Below are 15,574 nucleotides of genomic sequence, written 5' to 3' on the forward strand. Positions count from 1 at the left end.
GAAGAGATAGATAATTCATTACTTCTTTAACTACTTGCTGTATCAGTCATTTTGCTAAGTTTTGAGGATACAAGAACAAAATGGTCTCTACTCTCAAGAAGCTTACATTATAATGGGGGAAGATAATACATAAAAGGAAAGTAGAGAGAGATCTGTGGCTGGTAAACAGTGGACCATACCTCAGAATGAGTTAGTAGGGAAGTGAACAACTTCTGATGAGAGTTTTAGGAATTCACCATTTTAGAAAATTCAAATAGGAAGGAACCAATAGAGACTGATGGGTTGAAGATGTTTGAGAATGGAGAAAGGTCCCAAAGAAGGTAAAAGAGGAGGAAATCAAGGACTAGATGGAGATTATAGCCTTGCCAAGGAGTAGGATATTTGTGGAGCTTGCATCTAGAATAGTATAAGTTTATGGTAGTGATAGATAACTCCAAGGTTGGAGACTGAAAAAGTAGAGAAGGGACAGATATTGCATGTGTGTGTGTGTGTGTGTGAGAGAGAGAGAGAGAGAGAGAGAGAAAGACAGAGAGAAATAAAGGGAATAATTACAATTTCAGGAAATTCATTCCCTAGGGTTTTAATTTAGTTGTGTATGAATTAGTTGAAGAGCTAATAGAATTAATTTACCTCCAAAGTTTTAGGTAGGAAGTAGAATTTTGGCATATGACAATGTTCACATCTTAATTATAATTTAGTCACATTTTTCCTTACACAAACAAATGACTCCATTTCCACAAGAATTCTCCTGCTATTAAAATACCAGAATATATTTAAATAGTCAATCATCATCATTTTATAGTTGTTAAAGTTTAAAAAGTGCTTTACATATGATATCTCTTAACTGCACATTAGTGTTATTACATGTTATTGTGTTATTACATGTGTGGCACATGGTCAGTGAAAATATACTGGTATTGAAATGACATAAGTTAGTTCCTTTGTATTAAATAACCACAAGAAGTTAAGATGAACAAATACATGGATGATTATTTCCAAAGATGCAATAAAATAATTCACTAAGTTCAGAAAGTTTTCATTTTCTTCATTTTCTAACTTATAGTATTCCTCCTCTCTGAGAGACTCCACTGGCCCCCTGCATGTAAAACATCTGGAAATTGTGATGGTGCAGGTTTGGAGATGGGAAGTACAGTTGAAATACTGTTGCAGATAATTAGTTCCCTGGGGGCTGTGTGAGCTGTGAAATTTATAACTTGGATGTTAATGATTTAATGAAACTAGAACAGCACAAAACACCTGGGTTCAAATTGGTAGAGAGAGGGAAAAATAAAGAGAGAAGTTAGCTGAAGTTGTTTGTGGGAGCAGAAAGTACAGTGGCAATTTGGGAGCAAAATTCATTCCTAATCAGTCTGAGAGAACATGCCCACTTTCTTCTAGAACTTAACCCTGGAGAGAGAATTATCATACTTATACCCTACCTTCTCACTTCTGTGTCATCCTAGATACTGCAACTCTGTATTCTCTCACGATTTCTACCTTATACTTCCCCTTTTAAAAATGATGTCATAGTTGAAGGGGGGTTGAGTATTCCTCCCAATCAATACTTTGACTTGGTTCAGAAGGAAGTTGAAGAAAAAGTCTTGACTTTTTGTCCTCTTGAAAGATTGGGATAAGTCCTGAGTGTTATTTGTATGAGTCAATTAATATGGTCAGAATATGATGAATTTTTCTTTCTTTGTAAAAACAGGGTTTGCCAGCAACATCAGAGATTAAGGATATTGACAGTTTAATGAGAATTTCTGGCAGAATTGAGTGTGAGAGTCCAAATCGGCATCTTTATGATTTTGTTGGCAATATTAGGCTTGATGGACATGGGTATGTATGATCTAAATTCATTACTTTTTACTGTACAAAATAAATTACAGCTTAAAAAAAAAACCTAAGCATATTCCCACTGGATTGTGTTACATATGTGAAGCTCCACCTAGAAATTTGGTCAGTTCTTAATATTGACATGTTAGTTTCCTTTGTTGTGAAAATACGTTGTCTAGGGTTTGTTTGTTCCTTTTTTAAATAGTTCTGTTATGTAGGTAAACCAGTGAATAGAGTCTCCCTAATGCTGATAATCTTAACAGCTAAACACCCTCAGAAGCATGTCCATTGTCAGTTAAATCAAATGAATAGGAGACTTTGTGACTGTCATATTCATGCCAAAGCATAATCTTACCCCACCTTTTCTTTCTGGAAATTTTCAGGAGCCCCCAGGATGTTCTTGGTAGATCCTGACTTAGACCTGTGTATAGAAGGGTGGTGTTAATGGCCCGGTGAAAGATGATGGGATATCAGATTAGGCTTTCCTCATGTATAGGTCAATCCTGAAAAGGCAGAGTAATTCCCAAGAAGGAGGTTCCAAATGACTCCAAATAGATTTCCTGGACTCATAGCATCAGTTCTGAGGTCTAATAGATACCAATAATTCTGAACATGCCATCATAACCATAGTTTTGAGGTACAAATAAAAGAATGGATAAAAAAGGCATTTATTAAGCTCTTACTATATACAAAACATTGTGTTAAGCTCTACAGATACAAATGGAAATTGTAAGACAATTCCTATTCTTAAGCAGTTCACATTATAATGGAGAAGAAAATACTCACTGGAGGTTTCAGGGGGAAGTTATATAGAAAGGCCCTACATAGCAGATGATAATGCAGCCTCTTTAATATTGTTTGCATGGATTTGACTACATATGTTTCTGATATTGAACTGTTTGACAATGCCAAAAACTTTAGTGGCAAGAGCTCTTTTCCCTGATCTTGAGTAGCTATAATTGCCAAGACTGGAGGTACTGGAGCACCTGCAGAAGCAATTGTCAGGTTGCATCTCCACGAAGATTGCTTTCTGGATGATGGCTGTCAGTGACAGTAGTGGGAGCAGGGCCGGGGGCAACTGCTATTCATATATTCCTTGAGCTTACGTGTCTATCAATGTAGTTGGATGGCAGTTGGTTTTGATGGTGGTGAGGATGTTGGGCCTCTTCTCCATAGGCATTGCTCCCTTGATAATGGCTGAAGATGCAGTATAGAGTTCTGGATGTTTGTCATGCACTCTGGGGTTACTCAGCAACAGCCCTTGTGTTGAGCCTTTCTTCTACTTGTGAGAAACAGTAGTGGATTTTGAAAAGAGCTTAGTGCAGGGTTGTGGAATCTGTGGCCTCGAGGCCACGTGAGGCCTTCTGGATCCTTGGGTGTGGCCTTTTGACTGAGTCCAAGTTTCACAGAACAAATCCTTTTATGACCAGCTAGTATTTGAACACATAAGTGTAGCAGTTCTGTAAGGAATATCTGCCAATACTTTCCATTCTTGACTCATGTTTATAGTTGAACATGAGTTGACTTTGATTTTTTGGGAATTTAATCTTCATTGAGAGCATAAAATTGATTCTCTGTGGTTTTAAAATAATTTAAAGATAATTTCCAAAATTCCATGCAATGATGCTCATTAATATGTGAAAGTATTCCTCATACAAGGAATTGCAAGTGTGCTATGTCTACACTTTACTATTTTTGCCTGGCTGGTACCCATACTCTCCTACCAGTTTCTCTATGTTTTTGTGCCACCGAGACCAAACCACCCGACTCTGATGCACTGCTCAGCATGAAATGTTTACTCATAGAATGTATTTAAGGAGCTTATTCCATGTGGAAACATTGAACCAAAATTTCTGATCTGTGGGTTTCTGTGACATTTTAAACTTTTCAAAGTACTTTCATGATTAAAAAATACTATATATTTTATTTTTAGGGGAAAGGAACAAGAGAATAAGCATTTTAAAGCACTTGTTATAAACCAGGCACTGTGCTAAGTGCTTTACAAATATTATCTCATTTTGCATCATTTTAGTTCCCAAGTATGTCCTTCTTTTCCATTTTTTAAATAAGAAATTTTTAAAAGGAAAGAAAGAAAAAAGAGTTGAGCAAAATTAACCAACACATCAATCAAATCTGACAGTATGTGCAGTGTTCCACAGCCATAGTCCTCCACTTCTGCAAAGGAGGGGGAGGAAAGTACATTTTCTCCCTCATCTTTGGGTACCAACTTAGTCATAATTACACAATTTTTTTTTATGAATTTGTAATGTAAGTGGGACATATCCCCACTTGATAAATGAAAAAACATTGACCCAGAGCAGTTACTTGACTTGTCTAAGAATACTGCAGTTAGTGACAGGACTGGAATTTGACCTCAAGTCTCTTAATGTCTTAAAACTGACATCTATATAGTACAAATTATCATATATGTTTATATATACGTATATGTATATCTTTATATGTATGTTATATATAGAGAGATATCTTGATCTTCACACTAAACCTGTAAAGCAAGCATGTATAACTATTATCATCATCCCCCTTTTTATAGATGAGAAACTAGCTCAAAGAGTTGACTTGGCTATGGTGAATGTGGAAGGAAGTCTGCTCTTCCTTGACTTCAAACCAGTTTTGTTTTTACTCCACCACTAGTCCATGCTATCTCATTTACATAGAGCTATTGTTTAAATTGATGGTGATAACTCTCTATGGTCTTATTTCCTTTTTTCTCCAATTTTAATTACTAATATATTGGCATTGAATTGGCATTAGCCACAAGTATAACTATTATAGTCCTGTTTGGGGCTAAAAATGACAGTACATGCGTCTGAGTGTAACTCTTTTGTGCTTTAAGTCCAACAACTTCAAAAATCTCCAAAACCTTTTGGAGTGGGGGGAACCTATGTTAGCCAGGTTTAAGCCTTGTTTGAGCATTGAGTTAGGGAGAAACAAGGGGGGAAAAGGCTATTATCCCTTCCATGACTTCCCCCAAAATTGTGTCCTTTTGTACAAAGAATCTAGCTGGTTCTATTATTACTTTTTCCTATTCTGAATTGGTATAGGGCCTACACTGTAGAACAATTCCCTAAGATCTCACTTGTTTTTTATGATGTTGGGTAGCTTTATTTTGCTGGAGTAATTTTATGTGTCAGTGCTTTGTCTTCCAATTAGTCGTGAACATAATTCACTGAATCAAGAAAGACATAAGAGGTCTATGCTGGAGGATCTGTTTCTTATAAGAAAAGAAAAGGCTTATAAGAAAAGAAATTCTCATTGTTTATCCATTTGGTAAAGAATATATATTTCCCTAAATTATCTATTGGCTTAGAATGTCTTGGGCATCAATTCCTTTGTCTGCTGCTGGCTAGCACTTAGCGCGGTGCCCATCACATAATGGTGCTTAATAAATGCTTGTTGACTTTAATTGACTAAGAAGTTCTACATTCTGAAGAGAATTAACCTTTGTTTGTTCAAAGAGAGGTTTTTCTATCCTTCTCCTCTCCCAAACCCACTGTTCTCCTCATTGGACTCCTGTTTGACTTTTTTTTTTTTGGTTCATAATAGTTTTAAAAACCAGTCACTTATTTTTAAGATCTTTAGCCATTTGCTTTCTTTTATTAAGCCCCTCCCCCCCTTTTTTTGTTACTGTCTCAGAAGAATCTTGTAAATGTTTAAGGTTGTATGCTTCCCAGTTCTACTCTTAGTCCCCAGAATAGATATGAAAGACATAATTGATCATTTGCCTTATTATTGGAAAATTGGTCTGTTGGGTAATAGATTGTGTTGACCATTTTCACTTTACTCTTCAATGGGACTCCTCACAACTTAGAACAGTAAATCGCTACTATAAGATCAGTTTGAACTAATCAACTCTCCAAAGAATATATATTATTAAGTACATAGAAGCCATATATATTAGTAGATCACTAATTAGTTACTTCAGGGTACCTAAAGATAGACAAATTTTATCAATAGGTAGAATTGGAAAGAAAAAAGAGAGAAAGGAAGAGGTAGCTTTGACTAACCAATGCATGTTTTATAGAGAAATGAAATTATTATTAAATCTAGTATTTCTCAAGGTTAAAGGGGGATTTTGAAACATTTCTTTTTTCATTCTGGGGAGAAAAAAAAGATATCTAAATCCAAGTATTTTAAAAGTCAAAGTAGATCAGACTCATTCAACAGAAGGCATAAATGTGCAAGAGTAAGAATGATAGTAATTCCTAAAATTCTCAGGGAAAACAAAATAAAGTTCACTTTGGAAAACAATTATGACATTAGGAACAGAGAAGCCATTAATTGTTTTAAGGGGGAATTTAATGTTTTTGCTGACTAAACAAAATGCTTTTTCAGAGTTTTAGAAGGAATAGATTTTATTGTTGATGTAATATATCCTTCATTACAGAACTGTTCCCTTGGGAGCTGATCAAATTCTTCTACGAGGAGCTCAATTGAGAAATACACAATGGGTTCACGGAATAGTGGTCTATACTGGACATGATACCAAGCTTATGCAGGTAGATTCCTCTTGAGTTGTGAAAATTTTTGGTGCACTAGTTTTTAAGTTTTGTTTTGCTTCTAGTTTCTAGCACATTTGTGTATGTTTATCCTTAAAGCAGATTATATTATTCTGTTATTTTAACTACCAGGATGAACTTTTTCCCCCCTAAAACATCATTTTAGTGTATGAACATCCTAAATATTTCTGGATATCACTTTCTAAACTAACCTAAGTGTTGTATAGTCAGAAGGACTCCCAAATACTGCCTCTGCCACTAGCTCTGTGACTCTGGGTATATCACATAATCTTTGTGCCTCTGGCAACTCCTTAGAACTTAGCCACTGAGTCTTAGGGGGGCTGCAGTTTGCACTGATGAAGAGTTCCCCTTCCAGACTTGTATAGTCTGATGAGAACCTCCATTTTGACAAAAAAATAATATTTATTTTTTAAAATATTGACAGCAATGATTTTTAAAATATTATGAATGATAAACAGTAATTTAGAAAGAATATAGCACAGGATATAGTGGTGCAAAAATTCTAGGAATTATAGAGGTCAGCAGATATTCTCTGTGCCACCCTGGGCATCTGGTTATGATACCAACCCTACCCATGTGGAAGCCATTATTAATTTCATCTTAGTCAAGGCAAATTTATCTTTTAGTTCCATAGATTAAAAGCTCTGTTTAATTTGCTTAATGTAGATTGGGTAGCATCATCTTTACAGTGACTAGAAATGTGCAAATTTGTTGTTATCTATCACTGTGCCAAATTGATTATGTTGAGCTATAGGGGATGTGTTTAGTAAACTAATGTCCATCTGCCACTAGTCACTGGAGTCTTTTCATCAGAGCTTGAGACTTATTAGCCCGTGATCATGCACAGGTCCATTTGCCCACTTCTGCTGCTAGTGTATCTTCCTTACCTTGGACTCTAAATAATGTGATTTTCAATATATATACCATGAGTAGGAGGGCCTGGCAGGTGAACAAATAGTTCTACCTTCACTTTCACTTCACTTTTGTCTATCTCATTGATTCTGGAGAACAAGTGGGCTGACAACTACTAGTTTTACTACACTATGATTAAGTTCTCTTTGTAATTCTCTTTTGCATGTTACTATATAGAACTCTTCAACGGTTTCAGATAATATTAGGGATGGTATATGGCAGAAAAGCCTTTGGTATTAGAAGGAGTAATAATAGATTGATAGTGCTTTTTTGTTGTTAGAGTTCTTGTATTTAGGACTCATCCCTGCAGAACAAGCCCTAGCAAATCTAATGATTCATTACCCAACATGAGCAAGTGATTGGACTTTTAGCTGAGGGGACATCGCTGGTGTCTGTCAGTTTAACTTGGCAAAAAATGTCAGAGTAGTTAATCTATCTATGTGGGAAAGTAGGTTCAGAATGAGAGAACAAATGAATATGGTGGAAGTAGTCATGCAGGTAGAACATCAATGGAGAGGGCTAAAAGATCCCTCTTGCTTTATTGCCTTGAGACTTAAACTCCATGTAGAGTGGTTGAAAAAGACTACTATTTCATCAAGGTAGGAACCAACCAGTCATAACATAAGGTGAGATGAGAAGGCAAGAAGCTTCTGGTGCAACCAGAACATGTAGACATCCAGGATGGGATGAAGGAAGCACCATGGACTGAAATTCAGGGGAGGTGCCTATAAAGAGAAGAGTAGTATCTCTTTGGAAATTTGCAGAGGGACAAAAAGGCTCTTGCCTAAATCTTGGCCATTTGACTGACCCAAGATGACCAAGCTGAGAAACAATAAAATTTGGAAGTCCCTGCTTAGGTCATCTGAAAATGGGATAGCAGCCCTTATGAGTTCAAGTTTCAAGTTACCAAAAGAATGGGTATATAGAGAGAAGAAGGTCCAGGAAAAAAAAAAAACATTGAGTAATACCCAGAATTAGGGAGTGTGGTATGGGTGATGAGCCAGCAAACAAAATAGAAAGAGTGGTTAGGCAATAAGAAAAGAAGTAAGAGAGAGCAATGGCATAAAAGCCCAAGGAGGAGAATGGTCAACAGGTTGAATGCAGTAGATAGGTCAAGAAAGAGGAAGACTAAGAAATGACCACCAAATGCAGCAATTGAGAGATCATTAGTAATTGGAGAGAGCTATTTCAGTTGAGTGAGGGGAATATAGGTCAGATTGCAAAGGGTTGAATAGTGAGTGAGAGGAAAGGAAATGAAGAGAAATATAGACAGCTTTTTCTAGGAATTTGGCTGATAAGATGAGGAGAGGTGTAGGACAGTAGCATGAGAGGCTGTTGTCTCTGTCTATTGTCTGTGTGTGATCTAGCAAGACTTTTTTAAAGGTAAGGAAAACTTGAGCAGGTTTGAAGGAAGTTGGAAAGGAACCAGAAGAGGTTGAAGGTTTGAGAGGATGATTGAGTAGATTGAGTCTGCTAGAGAAGGAGGGAGAGTATGAAATCAAGCACACGTGTAGAGATGTTGGCCTTGGCAAGAAAAGGTACTTGTTTGGGGGAAAGTTGGGAGAAAGGAGGAAAAGTGAAAGATGATATTAAATTAAGGACTTTGAAAAGAGAAAGGGGAAAAGTTCCAAACTGACCTTATAACCTTTCCTCTCCAAATCAACCCTCCCTTCTTCTATGCTTCTTTATTTCTCTCAGAGCACTTCAATGTTTTCAGTTTCCCAAGTTCATGACTTCAGCGTTTTCCTCAAGTCCTTACATTCCTTCTCCCCTCCCCCCAATGCAGTCAGACCAAACCTTATCATTTCTACCATTACATTATCTCTCATATCCAATCCCCCCCTTTTTTTTATTCACACAGCTACCCACCCTAGTTCAGATTCTTTTAACCTTTCACTTTGATTATTGCGAGTGACTTCTAATTGATCTCCATGCCTCATCTGTCACCACTTCAATCAATCCTACACACTGCTGCCAAAGTAATTTTCCTCACGTGGGACAGATTTGACCATGTGACTCTCCTACTCAGTCAGTTCCAAAGGTTCTTATTGCCTCTAAGATAAAATATAAATTCCTTTTTTTGTTTTTGAAGCCTCTTATCTTCTGACCCCGACCTATCTTTCCAGCATTATTAGACATTACTTCCCTCTTACATTCTGCAATCTAGTCAGACTGGCCTTTCTCTTCCTCACATATGTCACTCCATCTCCTTTGCCAATAGCTTTGTACGAGCCATCTTCTTTGTGTTGAATGTACTCCTTCCTTGCCTTATAGAATTCCTCTCTTCCTTCAAGAGGCATTTCAAGGACCGACTTTAAATGAAGCCATTCTTGATCCCTCCAATTTCTACCTTCCAAACTACCTCCTAGCTAAGTGCTTTGCATTTATTTGTATTTATTGTCTTTATCTTCTGATTATACTCATATATGTATGTCTCTCCTATTTGAATGTAAGTTCTTTTCAAATAGAGATTGTTTCATTCTTTACACTGGTGTCCCCAGCCCCTAGAACAGTGCTTAGTACATAATCAGTGCTTCATAAATGCTTGTTAGTTGAGTGATTGATTGATTGATTGATTAGGCCCATGCTTCTCTCTGTTATAGTGATAACTAGGGAAGAAGATTTTGGAAACTTGCGAAAGATAGCTCTAGCCAGCCAACTCCCCATCTGTGGAACTAGAAGTAAATTAATATTAAGAGTCAAAGAAATGCTTAATGGTGAACAGAAGTTAAGAAGAATGACAAATATCATGTATATCAGTGGTGTCAAACTCAAAAAGAAACAGGGTCTCTAATTTAGATTCCTATGGGCAACATATTAACTTAATTTTAATATGTAAAATTATCTGTTTTATTGTATTTTTATTTAGTTTGCATCCCTGTGGGCAACAGATTAACTTAGTTTTAAAATGTAAAATTATCTATGTTTTATTGTATTTTTATTTATTTTGTTAAATATTTCCCAGTTGCATTTTAATTTGGCCCATGCTAGAAGTGTTTTGGGCCTTATGCATCCCATGCTGGCACCTCTGATATGGTTGGTGAAGAAGCAGGTATCACTTGTGAATACCTTTTGTAAATTAAACTTTTCATTCATTAACAGAAACCTACTCCCCTATCCCCTGCCCTTCTATATTCCCTTGTAAAGCTTCATAGAAAATCTTTATACATGCTTAAAGGATTGATTAGCTTTTTCTTAGGGATCAGGGAAGGGAAACTAAGGATTTGTGGGGTGCTAGTAAGCAAAAAGAAATGAGGGTGGTAGCTTGACACCTGAAGGGAGCACAAAGTAGCCAAAACCCAGCTGGGCTCATGGAACAGTGTTGGGGTTACTGGGATTCCTTTGGGGTATAATATAGGTACATATAAATTCAAAGGGAAGCGTTTTATATAAATTTTACTTGGAGATATTTTGTTTATTTGTAAAGGATTTTTGTTTATTTTACTTTTAGAGGTGTTGAATAATTATAATATTGAATTTGAGTTTGGAAGATAAGCTGTATCTCTTGTAAATAAACCTTTTCCCCCATTTTATTCTAATGAATAGTTTAAATCTCAAAGTACAGGAAAACATGGCTTACATGGTTAATAAACTATTATACACATATACACACAAGCACACACATTTTGAGAACTCATTTTGGTTGTTTTCTTTTTTCCCTGCAGAATTCAACAAGCCCACCCCTGAAGCTCTCCAATGTGGAAAGGATTACAAACATACAAATTCTGATTTTGTTTTGTATATTGATTGCCATGTCTCTAATCTGTAGCATTGGTTCAGCTATTTGGAATCGAAGGCATTCTGGAAGGGACTGGTATCTCAATCTCAATTGTAAGTCTTAAAATAATTATGTCAAAAGGTGTTTCCTATGTAATAAGGATAATTTTGGTACTCGTGTTTAAACAGTTCCAAACAACCATCTTTGCAGACAACGAAAAGAGTTGTTTGTTGCTTTTATATGAATCCTTTTGGAACAGAGGAGTCTTAACTTATAAGAATACTAATTCTAGAGTATCTAAATGGAGCCATGTTATATCATGCACCTTCTCAGATCCAGATAATGATGTACTCGTTGCTTTGTGTTGCATTTTTAAAAAATTTTATTCAGAAATTTCTCAATGAATGACTGTAGGTAAAACATCAAAGCACTGTGGACTCTTGTGAATGTACCCAGAAGGCATTCATTGTCTCTCAGTCAGTATCTTTGAGGCAACAGAGGGCTGGCCTTGGTTTAGTAAGACCTACCTCTGGAACATACTGATTTTGTGACCTTCAGCAAATCCTTAAACGTCTCAGTGCCCCAGGTAATTTTTAAAGACTAAGTTCCTCTTGAGTTTCCATATGGAGGGAACTTTCCACACTGAGAAGAAATCAGTTCTAGACTACAAAAAATCCTTAAGGCATTTGGAAAATGTTCCCACTGTTCCTGGAAAATAAGTCTGATATAAAAGGCAAAGAGAAGCTGATTTTTATGTTTGCCATAATGATAAAATTACTGAAAATAAAATTTATAATTAATTTATTTTTATAATCTTCATTTTTTAAATGAAAACTTTATAAGAATACAAGATGGTTCAGTACATATACACAGGGTTATACAGCAAATGAAAGTTTCTTTTAAAAAGATTTTTTTAAGTAGGAAATTGCCAGTTACATGTAGTAATGAAAGGAGAGCTCAAATAAGTTTGTATTTGTGACAATTGCAATAATTATTTTGGAGCTTTGAAGTATTTTACAAGCTTTAAAACATGTTAAAAGTAAAAGTACTTTGACTTTCAATTCATGAGAGCAAATGAATTCTCTACTATTAGTCAAGTTTTCCTGCTGAGAAGTGTCATTAAAATAGTTTCCTTTAAGAACATTTATATTCTTTACTATTATGGACTTAATGAAACCCTAATGAGCATTTCTAGCAAATGCTTTGTAATTCCTTTTGATATGTATCTAGCTAATAAATAATTCTCACTCTAGAAAATGTTTAAAAAATGCCATGAAATCTTGTAGAAAAACTCATTTTCTTTCTCTGCTTTATAACATTTATTCAGGGATGCATGCCTTCCAAAGCTTATCTTAAAGTAATTGATTTGTTATCCTTATGTCATTTGTTATTCCTGTAGCCTATAATAATTGCTTTGGTGCTACTATCATTTTGTACTTATATTGTTTATAATTGATTGGGAAAAGCAATAAGTAGTTACAAAAGTAACTGACACAAGGGAAAGATTGGGATGGACTATAAAGCAGAAATATGAGCAGTCTTATAAGAAAGTTGGAGAGAGAGACAGAGAGAGAGAGAGAGAGAGAGAGAGAGAGAGAGACTTTCCCTGGCTCCTTCATGGAAGGCTTTCCAGAAATGGTAGTATCTAAATTGCATCTTGAAGAAAGTCAAGAATTTCAGCATATGAAGAGGAGGATGAAAGTTCAGTCTAGGAATAACATATTATTATGATGAATGAACAGAATCGAAAGCTAGGGCAAGGTGGGATCAGGGGGCAACGTCTGTGGTGACGGGGATACAAAGGGGAGTAGATGAGATAAAGTTGGAAACTAGATTGTGGGAGGGACTTGAATGCCAGATATAAGCCTGGCATACTGAGAAGATGATAGTGCCATTGTCAGAAATAAAAATGTTAGGGGTAGAGACTAAGTTTAGGGAGGAAGATGTTGAGTTCCAGTCCAAATATGTTGATTTTGAAGTGATGGAGCAATATTTACTTGAACATATCCAGGAAGTGGCAGGAAATATGCAACCAAAGTTCTGGGAAGAGTTTGGGGACAGGAGGTATGCAATACACATTTGTGAATCACCTACATGGAGGAGATAATTAAGACCTTAAGGTCATTGGAGTGGAAGAGCTTACCAGGTTCATAACATTTTGAGGTAGAGGGGACCTCAGAAGCCATGTAATTCAATGTTGTATTTTACAGACAAGGAAACAGGCTCTTGGAGATGAAAAAGACTTAATAAGGTTACACAATAATAGCTATCAGAGATGGAATTTGAACCCAGCTCCTCTGACTCCAGAGCCAGTGTTCACCAAAGGAAAGAAGAGAAAGTTGGACAAAGAGAGCCTAATACATGCACATGAGAAATGCACAGGTTTAAGGGGAGAAAGAAGGATAAGAATGTAGCAAGAGAAATAAAACAGGAGCAGTCAAAAAGACAGGAAAATCACAAATATTCAGTATAAAGATGTGGGGCGAGGTGGATGGATCATTTTTCATTTTGATTGTTGATGAAGCAGAGTATTGCTTTTTTAAATCTGAGGGAAATATATACTATAGTTTTTTTTTTCAAAGAAGCTCCTGATAAGATCTTGTGTAAGATAATTCTGTGAAATTTGCACATTCTAACTCGCTGCTTTTTCCTTGTTGTCCAAGGACTTCTTGATTAGTAATGATTCTTAAAAGGACTTGCCAACAGTGTGAGCATTGATACTGAAACACAACTCATATATTTGAGAAAAAGGGACTATTATCAGCCCAACATGTATGAAAAATGGATAATTATCGTATATTAGAAGACAAATTTTTTTCCTATTGAAGTTCTAAGTTATTTTACTTTCTTTTGTCACCAGAAATAACTTATTTTTTCCTTTTTAACAGATGGTGGTGCTAACAATTTTGGACTGAATTTCTTGACTTTTATCATCCTCTTCAACAACCTCATTCCAATCAGCTTGTTGGTTACATTAGAAGTTGTTAAATTTACCCAGGCTTACTTCATAAATTGGGTAAATAGGATTAATTATTGTGGTCTATACCAATCTTGTACATTGTGTTACTTGTCAAAAAACATTTGGCGCTTGCATATTTTTTTCTTACATTAGAAATTTTTTATTACAAAATGTACATTCAATTTTTGGCCGGCTTAAGGGAAATTTTAAAAGAAATATATTATACATGTGAAGGGAAACAATTTTATACATAATTAAATAGAAATTTTTTGAACCTATGATAACATTAAAAATATTTGTTCTGTGAAGTCATCTGCTATACTTAATGTTTATTCAATCAAAAGTGTAATGTGTTAAAAATTCAAGACTATACAATCATATAGTTACACATTTAAATTACTTTTATTTAAGATGTATTTTTATTATTTGCTCTTCACTTTTCTAATCAAATAATGTGTGATTCTCTTTCATTTTAAAATTTTAACTCTCAAAATATGTATCAAAATCTGGAATAAAGTATAATGGGCTAAAAATTAATTCTAGAACAAAGAGACAATGTCTGTGAAATTGAAATGCAGATTGGAGGTACATCTTTGCCAATAACTAGCTGTATAACCATGGGCAAATCATTAAATTTTATTTTTCCAGGACCTCAGTTTTCCCATCTGCAGTTGAGGAAGTTGGAACAACCTCTAAGTTCCATACCAACTTAAGACTGCAGTGATGATGAGGTTTGAGTCCGATTTTGGTTAGCTGGCTTTGTACTGACCCATGGCTGCAGACAGAGGGGCTTCTCATCTACTGCCTTACAGAGGCATTCTTCTGCCTGTGAGATGATTACTAGAGAAAATGTTAAAACATAACATCTGGCTCATTGGTTAGCCTGTAGGATAGGGATAGAGCGTGGACCTATTATTTCACTGGTATAGGAAATGAAACTAACTCCCTGGTGAGGAAGCTCTACCCACGCAGGTGGGTATCTTTTTCTGCAATTTTTATTCTTAGGAAGTTGTCAAGAGCACTAAGAGCTTAAGTGACTTTCCCAGGACCCCATAATTCCTGTGTGTCAGGGGCCTGAACCAGGTCTTTCTGGCTCCAAAGTCACTCTTTATGTACTGCACTAAGCTATCTTTCTATGTTCATGGCACATACAGGGCATGTGGTAAATGATTGCTAATTCTTTGATTGTTAAAGTAAAAATACATCTCCTATTGCTGGGGATGGGGAACCTCAAAACTCCCCTCAGTAATATCTCCTAATATCACAAGTTTGGACGAATAGCATCATTGTTCCCCCCTTTTAACATTAATTTACTACAAAGGACTACCTTTCTAGAAAGAACATTAGAGCAATTATTCATGAATCATTTGACTTTGAAAAGCCCAGTTTGGCATTTACCTCATACCTTTTAGTATTTGGGCATCCCTAGCATATTATATACACCAGAGTAGTTCATTTTTCCATGGTGAGGTGAATTTCAGCAGTTTAAATAAATTCTTTCATTTGATGTTCTACATAGTCTACATTTTTTAAAAGCTAGGTATTGAAATAAAATGTCAGATATTCATCCATTGCCAGACTTTTTTATGTTGGTAAAATTTGTTGTTCCAATAG

At 35.7% G+C, this 15,574-nt stretch overlaps 1 protein-coding gene across 1 annotated transcript in view; it reads left to right on the top strand.

Annotated features, from left to right (window-relative positions):
* Positions 1-15,574, top strand: part of ATP8A1 (ATPase phospholipid transporting 8A1) — a 282,797-nt gene that overhangs the window by 78,183 nt on the left and 189,040 nt on the right. The window contains 4 exon segments of the mRNA XM_020990843.2: positions 1,709-1,836; positions 6,239-6,350; positions 10,949-11,114; positions 13,890-14,017. Coding sequence (XP_020846502.1) covers positions 1,709-1,836; positions 6,239-6,350; positions 10,949-11,114; positions 13,890-14,017 — 534 coding nt within the window.

This window comes from Phascolarctos cinereus, unplaced genomic scaffold (assembly GCF_003287225.1).
Source record: "Phascolarctos cinereus isolate Bilbo 61053 unplaced genomic scaffold, phaCin_HiC Scaffold_9;HRSCAF=440, whole genome shotgun sequence".
Lineage (NCBI taxonomy): Eukaryota > Metazoa > Chordata > Mammalia > Diprotodontia > Phascolarctidae > Phascolarctos > Phascolarctos cinereus.